This window comes from Aethalodelphis obliquidens, unplaced genomic scaffold (genome assembly GCF_003676395.1).
Source record: "Aethalodelphis obliquidens isolate GAN/ISIS:26980383/991018 unplaced genomic scaffold, ASM367639v1 scaffold146, whole genome shotgun sequence".
NCBI lineage: Eukaryota > Metazoa > Chordata > Mammalia > Artiodactyla > Delphinidae > Aethalodelphis > Aethalodelphis obliquidens.
This window is the reverse complement of record NW_020838090.1, coordinates 216,425-235,706: the sequence shown is the minus strand read 5'-3', so window position 1 is coordinate 235,706 and position 19,282 is coordinate 216,425. Positions and strand designations below refer to the sequence as shown.

The 19,282-nt window shown below is 57.5% G+C and overlaps 1 protein-coding gene across 5 annotated transcripts in view; it reads right to left on the bottom strand.

The window, feature by feature from the left end:
* Window positions 1-1,206: 1,206 nt before the first annotated feature.
* Window positions 1,207-19,282, bottom strand: part of IKBKG (inhibitor of nuclear factor kappa B kinase regulatory subunit gamma) — a 22,660-nt gene continuing 4,584 nt past the window's right edge. For 2 of the 5 annotated variants that reach the window (XM_027099866.1, XM_027099867.1), the window contains exons 2-10: window positions 15,126-15,327; window positions 11,586-11,797; window positions 6,930-7,048; window positions 4,484-4,636; window positions 3,900-3,975; window positions 2,758-2,901; window positions 2,332-2,474; window positions 2,102-2,163; window positions 1,207-1,833 (exon numbers count right to left, since the gene is read on the bottom strand). In XM_027099866.1, coding sequence (XP_026955667.1) covers window positions 1,691-1,833; window positions 2,102-2,163; window positions 2,332-2,474; window positions 2,758-2,901; window positions 3,900-3,975; window positions 4,484-4,636; window positions 6,930-7,048; window positions 11,586-11,797; window positions 15,126-15,312 — 1,239 coding nt within the window. In that variant the 5' untranslated portion in view covers window positions 15,313-15,327 and the 3' untranslated portion in view covers window positions 1,207-1,690. Of the gene's footprint in view, window positions 1,834-2,101; window positions 2,164-2,331; window positions 2,475-2,757; window positions 2,902-3,899; window positions 3,976-4,483; window positions 4,637-6,929; window positions 7,049-11,585; window positions 11,798-15,125; window positions 15,328-18,757; window positions 19,175-19,282 lie in introns of those variants that run through there. The other 3 variants (XM_027099868.1, XM_027099864.1, XM_027099865.1) reach the window with 3 other exon arrangements.

Genomic DNA, 19,282 nt, shown 5'->3' with positions numbered 1-19,282 from the left:
CAGCCAAGGCCTGTTTTTGGAACAGGATGCTGGCTGGGCCGTCTTCCAGCAGGAGACTTATACCCCGATCCTAGCCCACCCTGTCACTGCCGCATAGCAGGGCGGCCTGGACAAAACCCATTCCCAACCAGGGCAGCCCACGGGGTGCAGGAAGAGGCTGGGCACTGAGGAGCAAACCACAGTTGCAGGGGTAATGCCCACAGCTTTGACATCCTCGGAAATAGCCAGAATTTTGCAAAACAACCAGGAAGAGTCCTCTGGTGCTGGTAATCTGCCAAAGATTGCTGAGTGGCTTCTGCTGGCCAGGCCGGGGCATTTGCGGCTGGTGTGGGGAACGGCATCACAAACTTCTGGAATGTGATGACATACGGCCGCCACTGCTCACGCTGGGTGGCAACGCACTTGGGGAGGACAAGAGCGCACTGCAGTGTCAGGGCAAGCGTACGTGTGGGACGTGCCCCTCGCCAGACCAAGAGGTGGTCGCAACAACTCCAAACCCAAAGCCGTGAAGGAACAGTGGATAAACGTGACTACAAAGATGACAAGCTCCAGGGCTTCCCTGGCGGCGCAGCGGTTGAGAGTCCGCCTGCCGATGCAGGGGACACGGGTTCGTGCCCTGGTCCGGGAAGATCCCACATGCTGCGGAGCGGCTGGGCCCGTGAGCCATGGCCGCGGAGCCTGCGCATCCGGAGCCTGTGCTCCGCAACGGGAGAGGCCACAACAGTGAGAGGCCTACGTACTGCAAAAAAAAAAAAAAAAAAAAAAAAAAAAAAAAAAGTGACAAGCTCCAGTCCAAACACACCGGTACCAAGTCAGGAGGAAAAGATAACCGAAATTTCTATCACACACAAGAGCTGATCCCACTAATGACCAAAGAGCTGCTGTAAGTCAAGAAACAAAAGACTAACAGCCCAATAGAGAAATGGGCAAAAAATACAAACAAGCTGTCTACACCAGAAGAACTGAACAGGACCCTTCAAGCTCTCAAGAGATGCTCAAGCTCCCTCTTAACAGAGAACGGCTCGCCTGGTGGACGGCACAAGCCCACGCGCTGGACACCCATCATCTGCGGCAGGGCGATGGGGAGTGAGGGAGGAGTGGGAAAGCACGCCCAGGGTAGGGGAGCGCCGGCACTGTCTACCCCCCTGCTCAATGGTGCCGCTTCTGCGGCATCCAACCAAAAGGTACATATGACGGACGCACAAGGATTTTCAGCGTGGTGTTGTTTATGACAGTAAAAAGACCAGTAACAACGCAAACGTCCGCTAGCAGCAGACAAGTTCGATCCACAGTGGTGCAGCCGCCAATGGAACAGCACACGGCCCATGAGAGCAGCACCGCACTGTGCCAGGCGGCCGGGACGAAGGGTCCTGCCCGTCTCAGCCTGGGAATCAGTTGTCTGGGAGCCCTGGCCTGGGCTCTTGGCTTCCCCAGCACAGGTGAAAGAAGAGCGAACCCCGGACTCAAGCAGACAGAACGAACAGAAAAAGCAGAGCATCGCACCTATCTGGGGCTCTGTGTGCCCTAAAAGAGGTGAACCAGCGGACGGGGACGTAAGGCCCTGCGGCTAGGTCTCGGGGCTCAGAGAAGGGGCCCACCCTCTGTCACCCAGCCCCTAATTCAGGACCAGGCAGACAGGAGAGGAAAGCAACAGATTGCACTGTCCTGGGCTGGGTGTCGGCAGGCAGCCCTACTCGATGCACTCCATGACGTGTATCTGCAGGGTGTCCATGTCAGGAGCCTGATACTGGCACTTGGGGCAGCAGAAGTTGGGCGGCTCTTCAGGGGGGCTTCTCCTCTGGCTGGTCAGGGCCATGTGAAAGGAGTGATGAGCTGGGGAAAGAGAATAGGCACTGGTGGGGGCGGGCTTCTTGTGTGTCCCCTTGCACAAACTGCAGGGAAGGGCCAAGGCAGAAAGTGCCAAGATACCTTGGTTCCAGTGACCTGGGTCCCCACCGCTAGCGCCTCCCCTTTAGCCCCGCCCCCAGGGGCGGTACCGCTGGGAAGGAGGGGCCAGGGGCTCTCTCGCTGGGCTCCAGGATCCTCAGCACCTCCTCCCAGCACCCTGCCCTCCCCAGCCCTCCCCCTGCAGCTCCCTCACCTGGGGCAGGGGCTAAGGGGGCCTGGGAGACCTCTACATGCCGCTTCCTCATGTCCTCGATCCTTTGAGAAAAGAAACCGTCCGATCAGTACGTATGAGTCAATCTCCAGCACGTACAAAGCTGATGGAAGGACGAGGCACGAGGCGGGGAGAGGGAGGCCAGCTCCCCCTAACCTGACAGGCCCGGTACCCGCTGCCACTCCCCGTGGGTCCCGCGCTCCGAGGCCCACCTGGCCGACTCCTGACAGCTGGTCTTCAGCCTGTTGTGCTCCCTCTGCAGCTGCTCCAGCTGCGCCTGCAGGAACTCCTTCTTCTCAGCCAGCTTCTCCCGGGCCTGCCTCTCAGCCTGGAAATCCGCCTTGTAGATATCCGCCTGGCAAAGCCAAGACAGGGGCAGTGCCCACTCTCCATCAGCCACGCACTGGACACTCCACGGCAGCCACGGGGGCCGGGGGAAGGCAGAGCCCGCTCCTGTTCTCCCAGAGCCCACAGCACGAAGACAGTCACCCCAGAGGCATCGAGGCTTCCAGGAACACTGCGAGGGACTCAAAGAGCTTCCGAGAGGCCAGTGCAAAGCGCTGCCAGAGGCATGCCGGTCCCAGCGCCAGTGGCCCGGTCTGCTCACCCGCGCGCAGGCCGCAGAGGAGAGCCCTCACCTGGGCTTTCAGCACCGGAACCGTCTCCATCACAGTCTTGTGTTGCTCAGCCTCTTCCTTCAGTTTGTCGATCAGCTCCTGTTTAGCCACCAGGGCCTCCTCGGCCTGCTTGAGCTGCTGCTTGAGATCTTCCAGCTGCAATCCCTAGATGTGGGCGACGGGGAGCTGACAGGGCCTGGTCTGGCTCAGCCTTGGGGCAGGGCTGCCCCCAGGCCAGCTGCCGCTCCAGGAAGGCAGAACCGAGAGGAACGAGAGATCGGGCCCAGCCAGCCCGTGCTATGCAGGGCCCAGGAAAGGCGGAGGCTGGAGGGGACCTCGAGGTCATCTGGCACAACCGCCCCCAGGCCGACATTCCCTTCCCAGCTGGACAGTCCTCTGACCCCTCAAAGGACGGGGGCCACACTCCCTCCTGAGGCCACGTGCTGCACACTGAGCCAGTCTCATGCACTAATGCTCCACCATGTGCCCGCTAAGCCGAGGCCCGTCGGTCCTTCCGCTCTGCCACCTGGTCGAGGGTCTGCTGGTCCCTCACGGATGCCCCCCCCCCACAGACCCACACACAGACGCACACACACACCACCAAGCCTTCCCTCTGGAGATCAAAGGGACACGCTTTCCTAACTAACTCTTCCTCATGGGACCCACTTTTCAGGCTTTACCCTTATAAGTCTCTTCCGGGTATGTTCGGGTTTGACTACATCCTTCTTAGAATGTGATCACTAGAAGCCGCACTCAGTATAAGTCTGACGAGGACAAACTAGAAAAGGGGTATCAGCCACCTTCAACACTGGTATGGAAACATTCCCAGGGAAATCTGGGGACGCCTGGCGGGAGGGACCAGCTGCAGAGACGAGCGTGGTCCTGCCCACAGGCGGAGCATCTGGAGGCGCCGCCTAGTCCAACATGGGCTGCAAACAACACAGCCCCAGCGTCCCCGCCTCCCCACTGCCTGTCCTGAGCCATCACCCCAGAGCCCTGACGAAGCTCTAGGTCGAATGGAGGATCCCTCTCCAGAGCCAGCTGTGTGAGTCTGTTAAGGTAGGGCCTTGAGTTCCAGTACCCCTGAGCTGAGGGAGTCAGCCCCAGGCCGGCAGCCCAGGAGATGCCGCCACCATGTCCACTCGGCTCCACTCACTGCTCACCATGCTGCTCTTGATGTGGCTGTCATACTCTTGGAAGAGCTGGTGATAGGCCACCTGCAGCTGGGCCAGCTTCCTCCTACGGAAAAGGAGCTGAGGCTGGAGAACCACCTTGTGCTGACCCAGCCACAGCTCTTACTGCTTCCAACTCCACCCTCTTCCTTGTCGTCACGGCCACAGACCAGAATGTGGCTTTCAGGGTGCCTGTGTGCCTGGAAGGCCGTCAGCTCTGAGGCAAGCTTTGCTACCTATTTCATATCATTTTCCATCAATCTGGCATTTCAAAATGTACACAAAGAAATGTTTATAATAAAACAGAGCTGTCCTGTACTGGTCAAAAAAGTCAAGTTCAAGAGAAACAGAGAAAAGCAGGAGGACTGTTCTAGATTAAAGAAGACTCAAAAGACACGCCAACAAGGAGAAGGTAGGATCCCAGACGGGACGCTGTTGACATGTGGACCGGAGAGCGAACAATGTCACCCTCTGAAAGCCGGATCGTTGGGGTGTGACAACGGTAAGGGACAGCATTGGGCCCTCCCCACCGGCCGGCCCCTGGAAGGGCTCCCAGGAGGCAGCAGCCCACTCACTTCTCCTCCGAGGCAGCCTGGCGCTCCATGCGCAGGGCGGCGTCCATGCTCTGGTTCTGCAGGCGCAGCTGGTCCACCTGCACGCTGTGCTGCTGCTGCAGCGCCTCGCGCTCGTTCTCCAGCTGCCGGGCCTGCTCGCTGGCGGCCCGGACCCTGGTGAGGGCATGGGCGGTCACAGAGGGCCTGTAGCAGGACCCTCCTGTGCTCCCAGCATCCCCGCCACGCTGTGCAGAGGCAGGGACAAGTCACGGCACAGTGGGACCAAGGAGGGGGGGACAAGTCACAGAGAGGTGGGACCAAGGGGGTCCTCCAGGCATCACAGTGGACGCACTATCACTGGAAACAGGGACAACTGCAGGGCAGCCGAATGGGGGCAGGGTCGGGCTGATGGCAGCCCCCAGAGAAGCCCTTTGGAAGGCGAAGGAGGTGGTCCCAGGGGAGAGGAGCCCCAGGGAACTGCCCATTGGGTTGCGACACGTGGGCGCTGGGGGCCCTGGCCAGAGCCATCTCAGTGGATGGGCTGGGAGGGACTGGGAGGAAAGCAGGTGGAGACAGCCAGCAAAGAGAGCCTTTCTGGAAGCCGGAGAGGGAGAAGGTGAGAAATGGGGCAGGGCGGGGGGAGGTGAAGGGGAGGCAGGGTCAGTGCTCAGAGGCTCTCTGCCGACCAGTCACAGCTCCAGAAGTGGCGAGGGGGCGCAGGCCCGTCTGGGCCCTGGGGTCCGCACCTGCACGAAGAGCCTCGCGCCTGCCCACCCAGGAGACAGCAGCAGCCTCAGCAGAGAATTCCCGGTGCCCTGTCCCATGGCGCAGTGACAGCTCAGCTCTCCTCAGCCACCTCCGGCCCAGCCCGCCATCTCCCCGCTCCACATCCCTACGTCCACACAGCTCCCTGCGCGACGACAGTGGCTGCTTCTTGGTGGGGGAGGCTACTGGGGACGGTCTCTGGTCTCACCGTGTGCACGCGCCCATCCAAATCTACTGAACACAGGTCCCCATCTGGGAGCCGACATAAGTTAGCGGCTGCCACTGTCATCAGCAGATGGAAGTGCTGCCTGCCAGGGGCCCGATGTGACAGGCCAGGGCTCAAAGGGCAGCCATGCGCATTAAGTCTGAGGCCACTTAAATGGCCACGCCGAATGATGTGAGATGCGCCAGGCTTCCTGCCCCGAGCCGTCCAGCTCAGCACGCACATGCTCAGCCACGGAGACGGGGGCGGGGGACAGGGAAGGAGGGTGCCCAAGAGCCTACAATTGCTGGAGGAACGCCCTTGCAGGGTCATTAAGTGACCAAAGTTGGCTTCTTTCATGTGCATAGAAAAAAGATAGGCGGGGAAGACCCAAAAGCGCCCTAAAAATTACACGTGCCTTTTTGAAACCCGGAGGGACAGAAGCGTGTACGGGAAACAGCAGAATGCGAAGAGCCAGGGGCCAGCAGGCTCAGCCTTCCGCGGCCTCCCTTTCGCCGTCTTCTTTCTAGAGGGCAGCGCGCTCACACGCTGTCACCCCTGCCTGCTCCTCCAGCCTCCTTCACAAAGGCGCCCCCGACACCGCCCAGGGCACCCCGATCACCTCCCGCGCTGGGAGAGCTGGGGCCACCTCTGTCGCCTGGACCCATCTTTCTGGACGGCAGCAGCCGGGCGGCGTGAGAACCACTGAAACATCCGTGCCCTTTGACCCAATGACCCCGCTTACAGGAACCTCCCTCTGCAGGAGAGAGCGACTGGTGGACCTGAGGCTGCCAGCTTTGTAAGGGCCGGCTTGCAAGGCTGGCCCCAGGGTGGTGCCCGGGCAGTGGGCTGGTGCGAGTGCCCTGCATCAACAAGACACTTTCCCTACTGATAAGGGTGGTCCCTGTGCCTGGACTCTGGCACCACAGGGTGGTTTAGGGGGCGCACCTGCTTTCCTCTGGGAATCGGGAAGTTTGGCACGTGCCGGGCAGCGACCAGCCCTCAATGAAACCCGGGGCGCTGAGTCTCGAGTGGGCTCCCTGGGTCTCCAGGGAGGCATCTGTCACTGCCGGAGAAGGGAGAGTGCTCGGCTGGCCCCTCATGGGAGGGAGAGGGGAAGCCGAAGGTGTGGGGTTCTCCACCCCCGACCCGCGTCTTCTGTCCTTGGGGGTGCTGGCGCATGCCCTGTCCCTGTCATCAACCTCAGCCGGGAGGGCACTGGAGTGCTTTCCTGCAGGTCACGGGGGTGCTCTTCCCCACTGCCCGGCAAATGCCCCCTCAGGAAATAATCCAAACTCCAGCAAAAGGTCAGAGAGGCCAGAAGTGCCGCTGGGACTCAGGTCCTGGACACCCAGTCCACAGCCCCGCCACACACCTGCCCCACGCCCGTGTCCTCCCATCCATCCTGTCACAGAGGAGCTCTCTGGAAGCCCCTGAATGGCCTCATTCTTCTCAGGCGCCCTGACACGGCCTCCAGGCTGGCTTTCCCTCCCTACTCACCTGCCCTCCAAAGCCTGCCGCTCCTTGGTGGCGGCCTCCAAGCGGCTCTGGCTCTCCTGCAGCTCCCCCAGCAAGGACGTCACCTGGGCTTTCACTGAGGCCTTGTCCTCGGCCATCTGCTGCATGAAAAAAAGCCACCTCCTGTTGGCGATGCTTCCCTACCAGCTGCTCACCCCTGGCAGCCCCAAGCCCCAGGGCAGCTGAAAGCACTGAGACGGGTCCCCCGAGGGCTCCCCTCGCACCCTCAGCACCCCTACTCATCTCACCTCTCACCTCTGGAAGCTTCTCCCCCCCAGCGAGGCAACTGAAGCGGTGGAAAGGGATCGAGTCCCATGAGCCCCCACTCCAAGCCCCTCCTCATCCCTGCAGATGGGGCAACAGGAGACCCAGGGACACGGGAGCACGGAGGTGCCTCGAGTCTCACGAGGCTGACAAGCAGGCCGCGAGGGCTGAGCCCAGCAGGAGTCTGTGTGCCTCCGTCATCAAACTGTCCAGATCCCGGTCCCCGGAGACCTCGGGCCGCTCAAGCCAAGGATGCAGCCCGGTCTTCTGCATACCCGGCCCTCCGCAGTAACCCCTCGGTAGGAACCAGCAGCCCTGTGCTCCCGGCCGCACACACGGCCCCACCCACCATCCTTCTCAAGGGCAGTCTCAGGGCCGTGTCTCCTCTCCAGCTATACGCGCACGATGATGACCTGCTCCGTCTCAAGGCTTTCAGTACCCTCCACGGACTGAGGGCTTCCAGATTCCTCCCTCCAGGACAGACTTCCCTCCGGCACCCCAGCTTAGCTACCCAGCTGCCTGCCCAGCTTCTCCACATTGAGGCCCGGAGGCTGCAGTAAGCTTTCCCCAAAAGGACCACAAAGCAGGGGGCTTAAGACAACAGAAACGGATTGCCTCTAGAGGCCAGGAGTCCGAGAGCAAGGTGTCGGCGGGCCTGGTTCCTCCTGAGGGCCCTTCGCTGTAGCAGCCTCCATTGTCACGCGACCATCTTCCCTGGGTGTCTGTTTCTCTTCTTTGAAACATACCAGTCATTGGATTTAGGCCCATCCTAAGCCAGTGTGACCTCATCTGAACTTGATTACATCTGCAAACACCCCATTTCTAAATAAGGTCACATTCTGAGGTCCCAGGGGTTAGGATATGGGCATTTCTTTTGGGGGAACATAATTCAACCCATAACACCCCTACACTAGACAGGAATCCAGATAATGTCTCACACTAGCACAGCACCTTCCCACGGGTCCTGTCACACTCAGGATCAAAGCCCAAATCCTTCACTGGCTTACTAATCCCACATGATTAGCCCCACCATGACTCTGCCCTCCTCAGCCCCTATCCACTCTGCCCCAGCCATGTTTGCCTCTTCGGTCTTCCCTGAACATCACAGACATGCTCCTGCCTAAGGACCTTTGCACATGCTTTCTCCACCTCTAAAACAGTCTTTCCCCAGATACCCACATGTATTCCAGTCCTGACTAGATGGCACCCCAGTGAGGCCTTCCCCATCTAGTCCATCCTCCAGTTAGCGGCACAAAACCTTGGAGTCTTCTCTACCTCTCACAGCTCACATCAGATCCACCAGGAAATCCTGTCAAAATGTTTCTTAGAATCTATTTGATGACACTAAGCAGGTAACGGTAACTACTTTAGGTGTGATGGTGGTATTGTTCTTATGTTTCTTAGAGATGCACACTGAAATATTGACAGACAAAACTATGAGGTGTCTGGAATTTGGTTCAAAATAATGGGGGAACTCCTAGGTATCTACCTGAAAGAAGTGAAAACCCACGTCCACACAGCAGCATTACTCCTAACAGCCAGAGTGGAAACGACCCAAATGTCCATCAAATGACGACTGGATAAACAAAACGCAGTCTCTCCATGCACTGGAATATCATCCAGACAGACTACAGCGTGGATGGACCTCAAAACACATGATGCTGGGGCTTCCCTGGTGACGCAGTGCTTAGGACTCTGAGGTCCAATGCAGGCGGCCCAGGTTCCATCCCTGGTCAGGGAACTAGATCCCACAGGCATGTTGCAAGTAAGAATTCGCATGTCAATAGGGAGGGTGGGAGGGAGGGAGACGCAAGAGGGAGGAGATATGGGGTTATATGTATATGTATAGCTGATTCACTTTGTTATAAAGCAGAAACTAACACACCACTGTAAAGCAATTATACTCCAATAAAGATGTTAAAAAAATTTTAAAAAGAATTCGCATGCCATGACTAAGGAGCCCACCTGCCACAACTAAGACCTGGTGCAACCAAATAAATAAATAAGTAAATATTATTTAAAAAAAAAAAAACGTGATGCTGAGTGAAAGCAGCCAGACATGAGAGCCACACGGTGGATCCTACTCACAGGAGACGCCCAGAGCAGGCAAACACAGACAGGAAGGTGAGCATGTGCCCGGGGCTGGGCAGTGACTGCTCGTGGGGACGGGCTTTCTCCTTGGGATGATGACAATGTTTTGGAAGCAGATGGAGGTGGCAGTTGGACAACTCTGTGACTATACTAAAAACTACTGAATTCTACACTTTCAAGGGGTGAATTTCATGGTATGTTGAGTTTTATCCTGGAAGAGCTGTTGGAAAAAACTCCAGCCTGTGGCTCTACCACTTTCTCCAGGGACGGGCACTCAGCTATGCCCAGGTTTTTGCTGGGGTCACCGTCTTATCCCCATCACCTGTTGTCCATGTGCAGGAGTTTCTCTTACGTATACCAGGGGTACAACTGATGAGTTGGGGGTGACCTAAATTTTCAACTTGAAGAGAAAAATGCCAAATAGTTTTTCAAAGCAGTGGCACTGGGGCTTCCCTGGTGGCGCAGTGGTTGAGAGTCCGCCTGCCGGTGCAGAGGACACGGGTTCGTGCCCCGGTCTGGGAGGGTCCCACATGCCGCGGAGCGGCTGGGCCCGTGAGCCGTGGCCGCTGAGCCTGCGCGTCCGGAGCCTGTGCTCCGCAACGGGAGAGGCCGCAACAGTGAGAGGCCTGCGTACCGAAAAAAAAAAAAAAAGCAGTGGCACCAACTGATGCTGCCACCAGCAACATGAAGCCATGGCCCCTCCAATACCCGCTACTGTCAGGCTTGACAGCTAGAAATAGGGCTTTGGCAGTGGCTCTGATCGCTACCGTGAAGCCAGCATCCCATCACGTGAGCACGGGGCAGGCGGATGCTCTGAAGGCATCCTGAGAACAGCAGCCTTCTCCTTCTCACTTCTGCGCCGAGTACACCAGTTCAGGATTGTAGTGGCTTTACCGATGGCCCCAAAGTGACATGGCCACGGCCTAACCCCCAGTACCTGTAAATGGGACCTGATTTAGAGACAGGGTCTCTCCAGATGTGACCAACTTAAGATGAGATCGTATTGGAGGAGGGTGGGCCCCTGATCCAGTGACTGCTGAGAACTACAAAAGACTCGGACACTCGAGCAAACTCTAGAGTGGCTTCTTGCAGCCTAAGGTCACGACCCTGGGCCGGCCCAGCCCCCTTTTGAGTTCCTGTCTGAGAAAAGAGGGCTGGCAAAAGAATGTACTGTTTGCTCCAGCCAACACCTGACCTAGACCCCCACTATCCTCAGAGCCTTTCCTAAGAGGGCTCCCAACATGTGAATCCTTCCTCTGTCCCTTTGAGACAACCCAGGAGTCTTTCTTGGGGACCTGAGAGCCATTCCTCTGAAACGAAATCCTCAGGAAGGATAGGGCCTCGGTCTGCGTGTGTCTGCGTGGGATGGAATCCTAACTTCCAGAACTGACTCCCGGGGTGGACGCTGCTGACCTCACCGCACTGACACTGACCCACCCCGTGTGGGTTTTCACTTGAGCCCCTGCTCGCTGCCCCCACCTCACTCTCCCTTCAAATCGCCAGCAATTCTGTGCCCATCAGAAGGGTGCGCAGCACCTTCCCCTGCTGTTGGTAGTTACCAAACAAAACCTGTTTTTACCCCTTTACCTAATGGCCGGCTGAGCTGCTCTTTGACACCAGTGTCTTCATAAGAGGAGGAGAGATGCCCAGACATGCGGGGAGAAGGCCCCATGACAGTGTGTCTGCAAACCAAGGGGCTCCAAGTCCTGCCAGCCAGCCCCCGAGGCTGGGAGAGAGGCCTTGGCCAGATCCTGCCCTCATCTTGATCTTGGACTTCCAGCCTCCAGAACTAGGAGACAATACGTTTCTGTGGCTTAAAACTATCCAGTTTGTGGTACTTTGTTACAGCAGCTCCAGGAACCTAACACACCTCCCCAAGGGCCCCCACCAGGCAGTCTACACCACCAGGGTGATTTGGGGCGGGGCCCCAGGCCACATGTATCACCTTGACCTGCGGGGCGCAGAGACCCGGGAACTCAGGTCAGTCACGTGGGTGCCCCAGGCCTCCAGGACCAACCCCCACTCAAGTCCCCAGACCGCACCATTCACGGGAGCTTCCCTGGCGGTGGTACCCGTGCGTGCCATCACACGTGGCCCAGCCTCTCCTGGACCCGCCCTCTGTTCCTTTTATCTTTGCTGATTTCAACCTGCATCCCTCCTGGGTGACTAAGCCTAACGCCATGACCACGAGGACAATGGCTTTTCCCAACTCCAGGAGCCCCCCCCCCCACGACCCCGAGCACAGTCCCTGCGGGTCCGGGGCGGGCAGCAGTGGCCCGCTACCTGCTGGCATGTCTTGAGGCGCTCCACCTCCTGCAGGGCCTGCTCCCTCTGCCGGTCCAGCTCCCGCTTCTCCAGGCTCAGCCTCTCCACCAGGTCCCGGGCCTCCTGGAACTTCTGCATGAGGAAGGCCTTCTCCTCCCTCTGGCTGCCCTGGAAACGCTGCAGCTCCTCACAGCGTTCCCGCAGCATCTGGTTGCTCTGGCGGATGGCATCTGCAGAGGTGGCAGGGGGCAGGTGAGCCTGGTGGCCGCGGCCTCCACCACCCCGCGGCCTCTCCCACCCTGACAGCTTCCAAACACTCCCTTCACTTCGCCAAGCGCTTTCGAAGTCAACTACGCAAATGACGTGCCCCCAGTGTCTCCAAGATATTAACCACGTCAGCTTCACTTGAAAGCATGTGTCCGGGAGTTCCCTGGTGGCCTAGTGGTTAGGATTCCAGGCTTTCGCTGTCAGGGAGTGGGTTCAATCCCTGGTTGGGGAACTGAGATCCCACCGGCCGCACATGGCAGCCAAAAAAAAAGAAAAAAGCACGTGTCAAATGCCACTTTCTTTGCAAGTGACTCTGGAACTCATCTGCCCTCTGCGTGGGTCAGAGGTGGGCCGCCCTGGGGCCCTGGGTCACTGCCTTCGGGATCAGACTCGGGGGCACAGCCACCAGAACAAACTTGCCCGTGGCACTGCTGGCCACAGACCGGGGGGGGTGGTGAGAAGCCTTGGAGCAGGCCACTTAGCCACCTCTCTGAGCCTCACCATCCTCATGTCCATGTTCAACGGGGAGAAGCACACCCATCTCACAGGATGAGGAAAGGTGAACAAAAAAGCAGCCCAAGTGCCTGGTTTTCAAGACAACCTCAAGAACCAGTCCATCCTCCTTTCCCCGGGCAGTCAGCAGGGCCTAAGGAAAGGACAGCCACACATCTGGGGACACCCCAGGCAGCAGAAATCCGTTGGGAGTGACAGAACTGATCCGTGGCATGCAAAGGTTCTAGCCACCACAGAGCTGGACAAGAGGGGGCAGGCAGTAGCTTCAGGCCCCCCTCTGGTCAAAACCCCCAACGAGCTAACTGGTGCCTACTGATGGAACATTCTTTCGCCGGAACCACAGTGGCTCCTGAGCCTGGCTCCAAAGCCACCTTGTGCGCCCCACTGTCCCCTGCCTCAGGTTCCTCACCAGCCTCCACCAAGGCTCAGCTCAGCTCACACGCAACTTCTGTTTTTAACTGAGGTACAATTCACAGAACACCAAATTCACCACTTGAACTATTTTAAAGTATACGGTCATTCAGTGGCTATAGTATGTTCACCAAGCTGTGCACCCATCACCTCTATCTAGCTCCAGAACATTTCCATCTTCCAAAAGAAACCTCATACCCACTGGCAGTCACTTCCCCTCTGGCCCCAGACACTGGCGCCCACTCATGCTTCTCACTGGACTCGCCACATCAATGGACTCCTACACCAGGTAGAAACGACTTCTACCATGAAGCTTACCCACAAATACTCCAAACAAATCCTACGTCCTCCCTCCTGCCCCCTCCTCCATGGACACAATCACAAGCATCACAGGGGCAGACACCTCGGGCCCCAGGGGTTTGGACCAGGGCCTGATACACTGCAGCCGTATAAGCAGAAACGTGCAGAGCCCGAGCTCCCTGGGGGGCAGCTGGGGGTCCATGGTGCCTGTCTGGCCAGCCCGAGTCCCCTTTGCCAGAGCGCTGTCCTGGGGATGAGCAGAGACTACGCACATAGCTATGGAGGGTGAGCTGTCTCCCCGCCCCTCAGCCCGGCTGCCAGCTCTATGTGGCCCCAACACAGTAGGACATCTGATGACATCTGGGGATACTGATGGTTGTCTTAACTGAAGGGGTGCTATTGGCACCTCGTGGGTAGAGGCCAGGGACGCTGCTCAACACGCCACAGTGCCCAGAACAACCTCTAGACGTCTGAGCGCTGAGGGGGAGGACCCTGTCCTCAAGCAGGTAGGTCCCAGCCCTCTGTGCGTGAATCAGGGCTGTCTCCAAAGCAGGCCAGCGCTCCAAAAGACCAAGCAGCCCCTAAGTGGCCGGCTGACCTTTCCATCCTGCAAGAGAAGGCGACTCATCTTCACAGAAAAAGAGACACATATTCTGGGCACAAGTTTGGTCCCTGCCTGCAGGGCCTCAGCCAGCACCAGTCTCCGAGGCCTACAGGGCACGTGACTCATCAGCACAGGGCCCCGCGTGACATCCCATCACACCAGAGGATGCACTGTCCAGCAGAGGGGTCGGGGAGTGGTCCCATGACTGTGGCCTCCACTGCTTATGTCACATGCCAACCTGCCCACCAGCTTGGACAGTGGACGGCTGAGTGAAAATAACCAAGGCCCTGTCCTCTGGGATATGGTGTACACAAAGGCTGCGACCTTTCTAAGCCCTGAGTTGCCAACAGGAACCAGGATGAAGCAAAAGTGGCCATGTGCCCCATCACTCCCCGTGACCCACCCGGGGAGTCTGCGCCGCCCATCTCCACCTGCAGCTCTGGGCTCGGCAGTGTAGAAGGTCCTCACAGCACAAAACACAAGAGTCTCACTGAGTGAGAAGCAGGGGCGCCGCCTGGGCACCTGGGGCTACCGTACCCAAGGAGCGGCGCGCCAGACGAGGAGCCCCCGGGGCACGACCACCAGGGGGGAGGGCTGTCTCACGCGAAGCAGGCAGGAGTGGGCCACACCCCAGGGCAGCCACACCAGGTGAGGGGCGCGATGAGACGGCCCCTGGGGCCTGGAGAAGCTGCCCCCGATGCAGGTGAGCACATGGACAGTGAGTGAGCGGGGGCTGTGATGGCGATGGGGAGGGGGCGGCCCGGAAGGTACTCGAACCCGGCCACCTGGGGGGTGGGTGCTGCTGGAGGACAGCCCTCAGCTCCGGTAACTTCGAGGAGCGGCCCGCCCGGGCTCATGCCCCGCCCACAGAGCCTGAACGCCCCTTTTCCAAAGCAGCCCACTGGCCCTTCTCAGGGAGGCCACGCCCATTCCCAGAGCAGACCACGGCCCCTTTCCGGAGCAGGTCACGCCCCCTCCCCAGGATAGCCACGCCCCTCCCGGAATAACCTCGCTCCTTCCCAGGATAGCCTCGCCCCTTCCCACGAGAGCCAGGGCTTAATGACTGATCAATACGGAGACACAGGGGGCCTGGCCGCGTTGGCCCAAGTGGGACAACGCAGAAGGGTCTTTCCCGCTCCAGAGCTCCTTGTAGGGCTGGCCTGCACTGCGGCCCAGCTTCTCCCTCCGCCCTCCCCTGCTTCTTCACTGCCCTGCCCTTCCCCCCCCCCCAGTGTTACTCCTAAGAGAACTCTAAATAAACGTCCTGCATGCCACTCTGTATCTCAAAGTCCACTTCCAGGGAATCCCACCTGAAACAAAGAGGAAGTGTGGCTGAGCTTCAGTCTCTAACTGGCCCACCCCAGTCCCAGTCAAGGCAGAGGGGCAGGTGAGTGCGATAATCCTTCCCCCAGCAGTGCCGGGTCCCCGGACATTTTACTCCACACACCCGCTGTCTCCCTCACCTCGGAGCTCTTGATTCTCCTCCAGACAGCGCTGGAAGGTCTCAGGAGCAGCCTGCTCTGAAGGCAGGTGGAGCATGGCTGGCTTCCCCAGAGAAGACTCTTCACCCAGCACGTCCTGGTCCCCTGCCGGGCCGCCGCTAGGCTGCACCATCTCACACAGTGGACTCTTCCAAGGGGGCCTGCTCATCCAACACGTCAGGGTCTGAAACAGAGAGCCAGCAGAGGCATCACGTGAGGAGGCCTATGCAGAATTCTCCCACCCTGCAGGCCGGGGAGGAGTTCGGGCGCCACACTTTAAGCAGAATGACGAGCACTGTGCCAAGCAGAAAAGGCTGCTAAGAGGTGGCACATACTCCCATTCCAAAGGGAGGCACAGGCATTTATGTGGCGCTTGGAAAGGTCACGGTCCAGCACTGGTTGTAAACTGTGCCTAGCACTATCTCCAGGCTGTAACCTGAGGAACTTCACCAGAGAGGAGAAATCACGGAGATTATTTTTGGAGGGAGGTGCCAGTGTGCCGGGAATCCTACCCCGACACCTACACCTCCAAGCACGAGTAGAGGGTGCTGGCCCCTCACCTAGTGTACTGAGTGCAATGATGGCCCCCAATAAGGTATGTCCACGCCCTGACCCCCAGAACCTGTGACTGTGACCTGACTTGACAAAAGGGTCTTTGCAGATGTAATAAAGTTAAGGATCTGGAGATGAGATCATCCTGGATGAGAGTGGCCCTAAATCCAATGGCAGGGTCCTTATAAGACACAGAAGAGCAGAGATACAGACGCAGAGCAGAAGCCACGTGAAGATGGAGGCAGAGATGGGAGGGATGCGGCCACAAGCCAAGCGGCACCTGGAGCCCCCAGAAGCTGGAAGAGGCAGGAAGAACCCTCCCCTGGAACCTCCAAAGGAAGCACGGCCCTGCCAACACCTTGATCTCAGGCTTCTGGTCTCCAGAGCTGGGAGAGGATAAATTTCTGTTGTTTTCAGCCCCCTGGCTTGTGGAAATCTCCCACAGCAGCCCTAGGTGGTCCATACACCAAGTAAGAGGGGCTTCACTCAGAGCCTGATGAGTGTTCCCTGGACCTGAGGGGCCGAGGTGGACATCTAGCATCTGATGTGTACTGAAGCATCTGAAAGTGGGAGCTGGGCTCACAGCCGAAGAGAGAGTGGCAGACACAGGCTGAGCTGTTTGCGTTCTCTTGTGAACTAGAGTATAGAGAGGGAGGCTATGCTGGACAGCAGCAGCCTGGAGCCCTTTTAAGTCCTGACCAAGAAGACTGACTACATGGAGGAGGAGGCCAATCCCAACAGAAGTTTCCAGGAGTAGGGCCTGAGCTTCAGCCAGAGACTCGAACACCAAGTGAGCCTGGACGTTTCACTATTACTGATACTTACCTGAACACCCTCCTGACCCACCAGCAGTATCTGACGGATCGCTGGTCCCTGATTCCAGAACAGCCCACTCTCCTGGTTCTCCTTCTGCCTCACGGGCTGCCCCTGCTCTGGCTCTTTCACTGGACCATCCTCGTCAGCCCAGCCCTTCACATGGCTCTGTTCTGGGATCTTTTCTCTAACTCCAGTCACTCCAATACTAATTCCATCCAGACTCAAAGCTGTAACCCTCATCTTAATGCTGATGATACCCCAAATCAGAACTCCTTCCTGAACTCCAAACTAACACATCAAACTCCACATCTCCACTTGGGTATCTAGTCATCCTCTCAAAACTAATGTCTCGGGCTTCCCTGGTGGCGCAGTGGTTGGGAGTCCGCCTGCCGATGCAGGGGACGCAGGTTCGTGCCCTGGTCCGGGAAGATCCCACGTGCCGCGGCGCGGCTGGGCCTGTGAGCCATGGCCGCTGAGCCTGTGCGTCCGGAGCCTGTGCTCCGCAACGGGAGAGGCCACAACAGTAAGAGGCCCGCGTACCGCAAAAAAAAAAAAACAAAAAACTAACGTCTCTAAAACTGCACTCCTGACAGTTCCCAGAAGCCAGCTCACCCACGGCCTTCCTTATTAGCAGTTGGTGACAAATCCATCCTCCAGTTAGCGGGACAAAACCTAGGAGTCCTTCTTGAGTCCTCTCTGCCGCTCACAGCTCACGTCAGATCCATCAGGAAATCCTGTCAAAATGTATCTTAGAATTTATTTGATGATGCTAAGCAAATAATGGTAACTATTTTAGGTGTGATAGTGGTATTGTGGTTATGTTTCTTTCAAAGTCATTTCTTAGAGATGCACACTGAAATATTTGTGGACGAAATTACACTGTCTGGAATTTGGTTCAAAATAATGGGGGAACTCCTAGGTATCTACCTGAAAGAAATGAAAACCTGTGTCCACACAGGGATGTTCACAGCAGCATTACTCCTAACAGCCAAAGAGTGGAAATGACCGAAATGTCCATCAGCTGATGAATAAACAAAATCTAGTACGTTCCCACGCTACAACATTATGCTAAGAGAAAGAAACAAGTCACAAAAGACCACATATTATATGATTCCATTCATGTGAAATGTCCAGAACAGGCAAATACATAGAGACTAGTGGATGCTTAGAGCTGGGGTAGATGGGGTGATGGGGGTGATGGCTAAAGTTTATGGGATTTCTTTTTGGAGTGATGAAAATGTTCTGGAATTAATGGTGATGGTTGTGCAAGTCTGTGAATATACCAGCAAACTGTACACTTTAAATGGGTGAATTGTAAGGTATGTGAATTATATGTCAATAAAGCTATTTTTGAAAATAATAGAATACTGTGAGGGGTATAAATTAAACAAAAGTAGCCACGAGTTGGTAACTGTTGAAGCTGGGAAGTGGATACATTGGATTTACCAGACTATTCTTTCTACTTTTGAACATCTTTGAAATTTTACATAATAAAATGATCAGAGCAGCATCGTCTCTCACCTGGATTACTACAATAACCTCCTAACAGGTCACCCTGCTCCTACCCTTGCCCCCTGCAGTCTGTTCTCCCCACCGCGCCAATCAGCGAACAATCAGCTGAACAATCAGCCTAAAAGGTGACTCTGATCACATTCCTCTTCTACTCGGATCCCTACCATGGTGTCTCATTGCCCATCGCGTAAAACTCAAAGACCCTACAACCCGCCTACAAGGCCGTGCACTATCTGGTCCCCCATGGCTTCCACTCTAAGTACTCTCCCCTCGCTCACTCTACTCCAGATATAGTGGCCGCCTTAATGAGTTCCTCGAACATGCCAGGATGACCCATTCATCCTCAAGTCACAGAAAGGATATGAGGTCCGGGAGACAGTCACCTTTTGCAAAAGGAGCAAAATGAGGCACATGAGTTAAGAAACTTAGCTGCCAAGTTATATTTGAGGCCTTTTTAAAGAACTTAACCTCAAATGCAGTCAAGTTTGATGAACAGAAAATGTCTCCGAACTAGAAGAGTCATTCACAAACTAGGGGTGTGGTCAGACTCCGCCGTGGTGGAGGAAGAAGAGGCAGGAACAGTCCCGCTCGCCGCTAAAGTAACCTGAGTCCTAAATCGGCTGGGCTCGGCCCCTGGTCTAGAAGCTGGCGGCAGAACCTGGCTGGGGCCCAACAGGAGGGGGAAGCCTGGTCGTCCGGGGGGGGGGGGGTCTCGGAGGCAGCGGAACACCCACCGATGGTACCCTGTCTTCGGAAAAGAGGACCACACCTGTCAGCAGAGTCGGTCCGACGTGAGAAAGGCGGGAGTGGCGGGCCCCGAGCGCTCCTCGGGCCCCGATGCTCCGAGAAAGCCTGGGTTCCGCGGTAGCCCTTCCCTTCTCCCGCTGCCAAATTCCCACTTCCGGCTTCCGGTGTCGTAAATGTGGGATCCGGAAGTAAAACACTCAGGCCCCGACCCCGGCCGGCCGGGGAGAGGTGTGAGGGAGGCTGCCTCAGACCGAAACCCGAGCCCGGCAGCTTCGGCTGGCCCTCAGGACGTTCCCCAGTAATATGCGTCGCGACCCGCATTCCCCCTTGTCTCTCCGTCGGCTGCATCCAGCCTCGGGGCGCTTGGCCGCCCCGCCCCCGTTAGGGGAGGAGCCACGACGAGGCTATCATCTAATAGGGCCGGTTTGACCTGATCCGGCGACCGGTCCAGAGAGGGGACGGGGCTGCTGAAGGCCCCGCCCACAAACAAGGTCGAGGGGCGTGACCACGCG